Genomic DNA, 9664 nt, shown 5'->3' with positions numbered 1-9664 from the left:
GGGTTCTCGGCTAGATAAAGGTGTATGACGGCCGGCCACGGTAATGGTGGTGCCACATGGCACTCTCTTTGCTCAGTGTCTACCGAAGTCGCTCGGAAAACGTGGTGCACATGGAGTTGTCTGTAGCTCTTACTTTTCCTCAATTCTGTTATTGATGGAATATAACATAACTAGATGCCTAGATTCTGGTGGACATGGATAAAACTAGGCCACGGTGAAGTGGCACAACATCGATATTGTTAGTTTCATGCTTAACTTTGCTTTTGCCATTAATATTGCATGCAACTATCAATCTGTCGAAGAGTCTACCGATTCCGATCCACTGCAATGATCTAGACATCGCATCCATCCCGGAACCCCTTGGTCTCCTCCTGACTTTAAATTCTTCGCGCAAGCTACTCAGATTACCATGGGGAATGGTGCCCTTCCGCATTTTTGGTCTAGTGCCTGGGGTGGTGCGCCACAACTTGCTAGGTTGGGTCGGTGCTTCACGCTCTCTCCCGTGGAAAGAATCGGAGCCTGAAGGATGCTTTGCATGAAGGCGTCTGGCGTCTGGGCTCACTACCTTCATGGATAGGTCACTTCGCCTTTGCTCTAGGATTTTGTTAACCTACGTGCCTGCGGTCTCGCGGTCACTCTCGTCCCGCACCAGTTCAGATGGTACTCTCCCTCACCTAAAGCAGTTTCAAGGAATCACGCCATCAACCCTCCGTATTGTTTGGAAGGTCTGCCCCCAGTAGGTGACGTATTGCTTGGTTGCTCCTCTATCGGTGTCTCTCGGCGGTGGATCGACATGAATGATACAACATACACAACAACTACCTTTGTGTGCTTTGTGGCAAGAAACTCATGATGCCCATCCTCCTGTTCAGCCACTACGTCTTTTCCTCCTCTTCATGCGAGAAGGACATTGCGAGTATGCCTGGACCTACCCTTGCCCTTGCATGTGGATCATGGCAGCGCTCGAGCGAGGTCGTTGATGCGGTTGGAAGAGCGCACCAGCTTCTTCGAGCCTTGTGATGCAGACAAGCCACCCAGGTCGCTATATATGGACAGTCTCTGGGAAGTTTTGAGGAGTGGAATTGAAGCGTTTTTCAGCGGGCTGATCGACCGCCTAGTGTAAACGCACATACGGTTTTAGATGATCTACAACTGTGGATCTTTGCAGGGTGTTGTGCAGCTTGTGTCGTGAGAGTAGGTGTGTATCTTAATTTACTGGCTCCCCTCTGTTCAACCCTATAACGTCCCATGTACAGTGTGCTCTCCTATCAATGAATACCAACAGCTCTCCTGTTGGACTGAAAAAACAGCTCAATACAACTCACTAGAAGTATGTCCAGCAAAATCACAACTCCTTGCCGACATACATGCATTGTTGGGCTGCAACATGCTCCTCTTCTTCTTCTTGTCCTCGGACTTGTCTCCTGCGTTCTTGAGCTGGAGCGGAACATATCACCACCCTCACCATTATGATAAAGATCCGGTCTAGGACGGCGGTGATGTCGGTGAAGAGGGTGAGCGCGTGTCCGATGTAGTCCATGTCACCGCGGTGTGCCCTCTCAACGATCTGATGCATGTCGTACACCATGTATCCCACGAAGATCAAGATGCCAGAGTAGACCTGCAGGGTACGGAAGCATTTGTATCATGTTCATTCAGCCAAGATGGATAATGCTGGTTGGTGGCTTCACAGTATGTATCCTACCTCAACCATGAAGCTGCCGGTCAAGAGGACAAAGATGGATGTGGCCAACTGGAGCCAGAGCAGGATCGACATGTCAGAAGAGAGCAGAACAAGGAGGTACATGTACTCACTACGCTTGGCAATGCTGGTGACACTGCGCTTGGCAATGTTGGTGACGCAAGAGAAGCACCCTAATGCGATGGCAATTCCAACAAACCCTGTTGCAAGGATGCTGGTTGCGCAGAGCAACACCCATATTATGGCAGCCCTGTCAGCCAACATAAATTAGAGCAATGAAAAGCAAGAAACTAAAGTCAAGCCCAATTGACAAACAATCATTACGTGCAAGACATTTGAGACAGCAGCAAAAACAAATTACCGCAGTGTTTACTCCTAAACTATTTGTTATGTGCAAGACATTTGAGACAGCAGCAAAAACAAATTCATCTTTACCTTGGGTCAAAGTCCATGGGAAGGTGAATCAGAGGGCAAATCGTTGCCCCTTGCAGGATGGCAGCAGCCATCAGCAGCACAAACCTCTTCCTCTGTTCACAGGGAAATACACATCAACAAAGTCAGCGCATCATGTGATTGACATGTCCAGGAGGAGACAGGAAACTAGCCATGCAAACAGTACTGTTCTATTTCTTTTTTCTTTTTATGATGGACCAATGCTGAAACTTTATTTGCATTTGTTTTCATTCAGCTACAACCACAAAAGCAAACGACACATGCAGCTAATCTCGCCCTAACCCCCATTGGGGTTGGGGCATAAGCAAAAAATGAGCAGGCGTTTTATTTCAGATTTCTTTCCTAAGAACTGTTACCCTGCTTAATTTCCTTTGCTCCGAACACCTCTAAAGGAAAAAAAATCCACCGGAAACTAAACTGCCAAAATTCCTTCATATTTCCTTTAAGCTGAAAAAAATTCCACCCGAAACAATTTATCAAGGTCAGGAGAAGAAAGCTGGACAAACCTCCTCATAGACTGGCGTCAATGAAAACAAGACAATGTTTCCCATGCACGCGAGCATTGTCAGCATCCCGCCGATGTTGAGGGCAACGTGCAGGTAAGCACCCACAGCGGACGAGACCAGGGCAAAACATACGGTCCGGTAAACCTGCACAAACCAGTAGGATTGAGTCGCTTACGGAGCATAGTAGAAATACAGAAACCTCATTCAAGCACTCTAATAGTGACAAAAAAAATTGATATCCAAGCTGAAAACGCCACACATGATAGCAGGAACGTATAAGCGAAAATGACTGATGTCCATGCCAAGCATAAGTGCATAACACTTGAGAGATAAGCAGAAGGAAGGTAATGGAGAGAAGTGTTGATAATCAAGCATTCAAGACCGTATTTTCTGGAGAGAGTGATCTGGTTAATCAGCACAGCGAGCTCACACTCACAGTCCCAGCTAACGAATCAACCAACAGAGTTTCAACAGGTAAGCTCCAATCCGGCGCTGAGCCGAGCCCTAAACCATCAAGTCAGCGGGGAGCGAAACCAGCCGGCGGCAGCGACCAAATTGCAATCGCGTAAATCAATGTCGTCGCATCCCGTACGTGAAACCCTAAAGAAAATAAATCCTCGTTGAAGAGAGAGAGAGAGAGAGAGAGAGAGAGAGAGAGAGAGAGAGAGAGAGAGAGAGAGAGAGAGAGAGGAGGAGGAGGGGCGCGTACGAGCTTGAGGTGCGATCGCACGGCGGGGGAGATCTCGCGGAACTTGTTGTGTGAGTCGTAACACCAATCGTCCGCCGCCGCTGCCGATGAGGTCGAGTAGAAGGCGTCCATCGTCCGTGCCGACTGCCGTCCTTGATCTGGTACTTTATTGATTTTGATTTGATGATTGATCTGGTACTACGATTTACATGAGAGGGTAAGGTAAAGAGATATATAATGAAGCTAACCTAGCCTACTCTTCTAGGAGTAAATATGAATCGGTGATTGCTCCTAGTCCGTATCGGACATGACTCCTAAACCGTGGTCCCACGGAGGAAGTGTTCCTGGGTTGCGCGGTCCGGTGCTGGTGCGGAGTATACGCCATGTCTTCTTTTCAACATGTTTCCTTGAGAAAATTGTAGTCGGAAAACTCTTCTGGTCCACCGCCTGATAACGCACATGCATCAGCCGCCTCCCCACACAGGACGGAAAACATGTGCGTCCGATGATTCTTTTTATACAATCCCTGTGCAATCCACACAGAATGATAACTCACAGGCCGTCAGTCACCTAGGGCGTGTTTGGTTACTTTCGCTGCTGGGCCTGGCTCAGAGAGGAAAAACGAGCCAGGCAGAGCAAGTCCTGGTTGAGGGAAAACGAGGTGACAAATGTAGATGTCAACTTGATTGGTTGCCTGCATTAGGAGGTCTTGTCATCGAGATGCAATTTTGATCCGGCGTTTGGTTGCATACATGCATATGATTAGGAGTGAACAACAAAATTTAATAGTCACTTGGTTTGGCTTCTCATTTCGTTGAACACGTTGAGTGCGTCGGAGCTTCCTCTACTCCTCGCGTCGCCCACGGAGTCCGTTCGCCGCCGCCGTCGACCTCCTCGCGCCGCTCTTCGCCGACCTCCCGCGCCGCCACCCCACTGACGCCGTCTTGTTCGACGGTGTCCTCCCGTGGGCCGCCACCGCCGTCGCTGAGCTCGGCATCCCGCGGTATGCGTTCACCGGCACGGGCTGCTTCGCGCTCTCGGTGCCCACGGAGCCGTTCCTCGTGCTCAGAAGCGGTAGCGCGGCGCCCGCCGCGAATGCCAGGGCCGACGCGCCCGCCGCCAGCGTCGGGCTCGGCAGGTTGCTCCTGTCGCTGTTGCCCCCGTCGACGTCGTGGGTGCGCTTGATCTGGGCCACCTCCCGACTGCGTACACGGACACGAACTCGCTGATGGCCATGCTGCAGGCGCCGGACACGAGCCCCGCGACGCCCGACCAGGCGTATGTCGCCACGATGTCTTGCTCCGACTGCCGCTTCAAGCAGCGCGCCCTGGCGCCGGCGTCACCAGGAGCCGTTATCTGCTCGTTGTTCGGCTCCCCCGTCGGCGGCTCGCCGCGGCCATGCGGATGCGGGACGACGCGGTGGAGGAGACCTCGCGGCGGAAGCAGTCCCTCGCCGAGCTGGAGCTCAAGCTGGCGCGCCTCGAGGCCCGCGTGCTCCCCACGCCGGCCGCCGCCGTCTTCCCCGTCGAGTTCTTCCTCCGCGCCGTCTCCAAGGTAGCGGCTCCGGCCCCGAGGCGCCGCCGTGCTCGCCTGCCGTCCTTGTGGCGCCGCCGGTCACGATGGCAAGCGTAGGTGGCGGGGGAGGCATGGCGCCACCACCAAGAACGCCATTTCTTGCCGGCTCCTGATGGCGCTGCTGGTGCTGCGGCTGCGGCTGCTGGCGGTGGATCTCCCCAGGCGCCTCCACCGTCCTCTCCTTCTCCCTCTCCCTGTCCACCCTTCTCCGGTGGTGATGCTGGTGCTGAGGCAAGTGGAAGCTGGGCAGCGCCTGCGGCAGAGGGAGAGAGAGGGGATTGAGGATTAGGCAGAGAGAGGGGGGATTAACTGGAGACACAAGTCTCCAGAGAGCCACCCACGTGCGCCTCGAAGCATCGCTCGGGCCTGGCTCTCGGGAAACTGTCGATTCGGCCGTCCCCAACGGACCAGGCCCAGGGGTGCTTTAAGAATCGTGCTATGCAGGCTAAACAGTGTATGCAAGCAACCAAACACCTGGGGTCCAAAAAGATGCTGTACCGCACGGGCCTGGTTGGGCTCGATACAGGCAACCAAACTCGCCCCTATATTCACCCGGTGGATGGCGTGCGATCCTGTGCGAGCTCGTCACCGATCTGCATGTGGGGAGGCGGCTCCTTGTTTTCCAGCCGGGATCCCTACTCCTGCGCGGGAGTGATAGGAGACTCGTTCTGCTCGGTGACGCGGAGCAGGTCTTGGACGTGCACGCGGGGAGGGACGAGGATGGCTTGGCCCCCTAGTACAGTTAAGAATAAATGAAAATTGTTGAGGGGAAAAGAAACCACTTGCCACATGCCATCAGTTTGTCTCATAGAGCAAGTACAATAGTGGGCTATAAACCTGCTTACATGGCACTTTTGCCAATGTGGAAAAGAGAGACATGAAAAAAGTAAAGGAGTAGGCTCTCATGCAAAAGCCAAGCTCTATACGTGCCCCTAGGTCAAGACATTTAATGAGAAGAAAGAGATAGAGAGAAAGTGAAAAAAAGTTGTGGGCTTATAGCTAGCCTTATAACCAACTCTATTGTATGAGTAATTAATATTGCTAACTCTTAATGACATGGCATGTCTATATAGCCAGCAGCTGGCTATATTATTAACCATGCTCTTAGTGGATGGCAATCACATGCAAAAACGACGATTAGCGGGGACACGAGAGAGAATATTTTTTCCTCATTGTGATTTTTTTCACTGTGGCAACACACGGGCATGAAGCTAGTTTGAGTAGTGAATATGGTATGCAGCAAATCAGATAAGTTTCCTCTCAAGAGATGTCCAGTTATTGGGAAACTTTTGATTTTGGGAAACGAGCTGATCTGAATTTTAAAGTTGGGACGACTTCACTCGATGTTGATTCCTGAGTGGTGGTTTGTGATTGGAATTTTGGGCCTGGTTTGGGTACAGTTCCAGTTTTGTGTGGGTCTGTGGATTGGATTAAGAGTTTGGTCAACTAACAAATACTACGTTCATCGTGATTTATAGGTCCTCTTAGTATTTTGTGCCAACTTTGACCATAGATTTAACGAAAAGTAATAATAATGCATGTCACCAAAAATTATATCGTTGGATTCGTATTTGAACATAGTTTTGAATGATTTTTTTATTACATGCATTAACATTTTGTTAGTTAAATCTAAGATCAAAATTTAGCATCAAATGCAAAAGGAACCAATAAATCAGGACGGAGGTATTACAATACAAAGTTGATATTACTTATCTCAGATATTAACCACACAATACCATATGCTCTTGTTTCATCATACAGATATCACCAAAATATGACACAGATCGACTACTTTCACACAAACAGTACGCACTCTCTCCAAATAAATTGTTTGGTCGCAAAGACTATGTCTCTACACAATTGATACGACTAAAGGGTCTGAATAAAGAGGGGTCGTATGAAAGATAGGAGTTGAACAATTCGTGGAAGTTAGTTTCTAGGAAATGTTGTGGAAAAAATTACTAAGACATGTATTTTTAGTTTTTTCATCATCGGAGATACGAATAAAACCTACCTAGTCAGACCTTAAGGTTCTATATATCTAGTCTTAATGTGCACAAATAGAATACTAACATGCATACTAATATAACATACATAATTTAACCACATTAATGACACATTCATAAGATGCATAGCAAACTTCAAATTTCAACATTAATACAAAGGAATAGAGATCATCATTGTGGACACCGTCATGATCGAAGTATTAGGAAGCACATGGTCGGTCTATGACAGCGCACACATGTGGGGGATACCAGGCCTCTGACTTCTGGGCAGAATGCAACGACCGGATCGGTCAGAGCCCACTCGTCACCACCCACAATGCCACAGAAAGGCAATGTTGATGAAGGGAATGAAGGCTCGGCGGCATCGGGTGGTAGTGAAGCATGGTGACCGCCAATCTGCATCTTCGCGATGCACAGCGCTTTGTTGCACCCTTCGGTACTTTTCGAGTGATGGGTCGGCACCTGGACAGAGATGAGGTACACAAGGAAGACAGCCAGAAACAATGGAAACCAGGAGAAAATGTCCCGCGGGCAGCAAGGGTTTGGAATGGGGATGGTAAGTGGGTGACCGATTATAACAGGCCAGATACAAACTAACTCTGTCTACCGGGAAACCCGAAGGGTCATATTTGAATCGGCTACATAGACATCCAGTGACAATTTTTCGCCCATTTTTATCATCGAACCATCTTGTTTTAGTCCGCATTGTGATAAATATCAATCCGAGCCCAAATATCCTTATCATGGACGCCTCCGAAGTGTACGGTCGGTGCTAAGTATCATCAGTTACGCTTGTCACAGGGAGGTCAGTGATGAGCGGTTAGTGCTATTCGAATCTACAGTTGTGGTCGGTGGTGTGGTGACGTTGGTACGTAGGGTGCGATGTGTGCTATGGAGTTCCCTTTTGATGGTGTTCTTGCGTTGTCCTGGCAGATGAGATGGTGCCATGCTGCCACTCATCGGTGGAGTCCACAGTGTTTCATCTCTCTCTCTCTCTCTCTCTCTCTCTCTCTCTCTCTCTCTCTCTCTCTCTCTCTCTGCGCGCGCGCGCTTTGTTTGTGCAGGAGTGTTTTTTCGGTTGTTTCTCTTTTCCCCGTGGACTCCATGTGTGCTTTGTTTCACTTCAACCTATCTTGTAGGAGGTTGCAAGGCTTCAGACGCAAAATGAATCAAAATATTCAGGTGGGAATTCAGTCCCCACCGTGCCGTGACCGTTAACACGATTGCAGGTAGTTAGGTGTGCGGTGATATACTCATGAGTCATGACTACATACATAGCTATCGGATGATCTACCTAGTAGCATTTGCCTGGTGGATATATATGTCTATATCAAAGTGTACATCTTCCTTCCTCCACTAAAAGATAGTAATAGCAAGTCAGCTAGCTATAGCTATACTCAATGGAAGCAAGTAGTCACGGACTAGCAGCTAGATATTCTGATACAGTAACTATTACTAGTCTCAAAACCATTCTTCGATGTACATACAGTTAATTGTTATGAGATGTTGGAGTAAAACAATCAGGCCAGGTGTTTTCTGATACGAGACGTTTGAAAGGGTAGATCCAGCCATGGAGGGAGAGTGGCATGTCATTCCTATTACCGAATCCATCCATCAACAGTGGTAGTGCGAAGCGCCGGGAGGTCCACTGCGTCCATGGGCCCAGGATGCAACGAGGGGTCCTACTGCGACTTATCACCACCCGACCTCCCCGTGCCAGGTCGGTCCTCTATCGGCTCCACCATGCTCGTCCATATCCTATTTAGTTAATTGGCACTATTGATCTTACACGCACACATATTGAGCGATGCACTAAAAACATACAACATGTAGCAGATGTACTAAAAACATACAACATGTAGCAGACTCGAGGAAACATCAGTATTTGTGTATAAGGTTTGGAACACGATGTTCAAGGATTAGCTGGTTGAATAATGCAGGCTTACTACTCCGATCGAGTTTGTTTCCCCTACTATTGTTGCATTCGGCCGGCTTCAAGGTCATGGGCCGGACTACTGCTTGTGGCTGGTTGTATGGATAGGCTGACACTAGTGCGGAACAAATCGGGTGGCGGTGAGTTGCATTGCAGGATACGATCAGGGAGCATTTTTTACAGATGCACGATGTGCCATTACTACTCAACTTAGCACACCACTCTACCGATCGGCCGGATATAAATTAAGAAGATCACAAATGATCTTGCCGGCCGGAGTCGATCCATCCAACGACAACGTGATCGAGATGGACGGAGTTCGTTTACCATGGCGAGGGCTCGTTGTTAGTGGGTCACTACGGCAGCGATCATAACGGCAGTAGCGCTGCTGGTACACTATACTGCGGTACTAACGGCAGCAACATAAATTCATTCAGCAATGACGGCGTTGGCCAAGGCACGGAGGTTCCCCCCGGTGCTACTGACCGAGCCATTCCCAGTGCAAAACCCCGGTGCCCCTTCATCGTTGTTGGCGGAGTTGAAAGCACCTCTTACTGTACCAAATTTTGTAAGACTGCCAAGTCTTTGTTGGATCAGAATATAAAAAATATTGCGGAAGTCTAATTGGGCGTTCTGAAACGGTTATTTCGATTGGCCACTTGCCCCTATTTCGGCCATGGTGTCAACATTTACAGCATAGCCTAGCCTAGTTATAAAAGGGACTGCTATCTTCTTTTTGGAGTACTAAGTAATGAATTTTGAGCAAGTTGTACTAAATCAGCGATAATTAATATGGATCCG

At 49.0% G+C, this 9664-nt stretch overlaps 1 protein-coding gene across 1 annotated transcript; it reads right to left on the bottom strand.

Annotated features, from left to right (window-relative positions):
• Window positions 1-691: 691 nt before the first annotated feature.
• Window positions 692-3571, bottom strand: LOC123162414 (bax inhibitor 1). Its single transcript, XM_044580197.1, has 5 exons — window positions 3371-3571; window positions 2662-2805; window positions 2138-2229; window positions 1706-1952; window positions 692-1621 (listed from the first exon to the last, which is right to left on the bottom strand). The coding sequence occupies exons 1-5, from the start codon at window positions 3479-3481 to the stop codon at window positions 1346-1348; spliced, it is 870 nt and encodes a 289-aa protein (XP_044436132.1). The 5' UTR covers window positions 3482-3571; the 3' UTR covers window positions 692-1345.
• Between the last annotated feature and the right edge of the window lie 6093 nt (window positions 3572-9664).

Source organism: Triticum aestivum, chromosome 1D (genome assembly GCF_018294505.1).
Source record: "Triticum aestivum cultivar Chinese Spring chromosome 1D, IWGSC CS RefSeq v2.1, whole genome shotgun sequence".
Classification (NCBI taxonomy): Eukaryota; Viridiplantae; Streptophyta; class Magnoliopsida; order Poales; family Poaceae; genus Triticum; species Triticum aestivum.
The sequence above is the reverse complement of the archived record's forward strand: the minus strand, read 5'-3'. Positions and strand labels throughout refer to the sequence as shown.

Coding starts and splice junctions, on each gene's coding strand:
- LOC123162414 (XM_044580197.1), bottom strand. CDS start 3,481: ATGGACGCCTTCTACTCGACCTCATCGGCAGCGGCGGCGGACGATTGG. Junction 2,806..3,370: donor TGCGATCGCACCTCAAGCTC/GTACGCGCCCCT, acceptor TGGTTTGTGCAG/GTTTACCGGACCGTATGTTT. Junction 2,230..2,661: donor TGACGCCAGTCTATGAGGAG/GTTTGTCCAGCT, acceptor CCCTGTGAACAG/AGGAAGAGGTTTGTGCTGCT.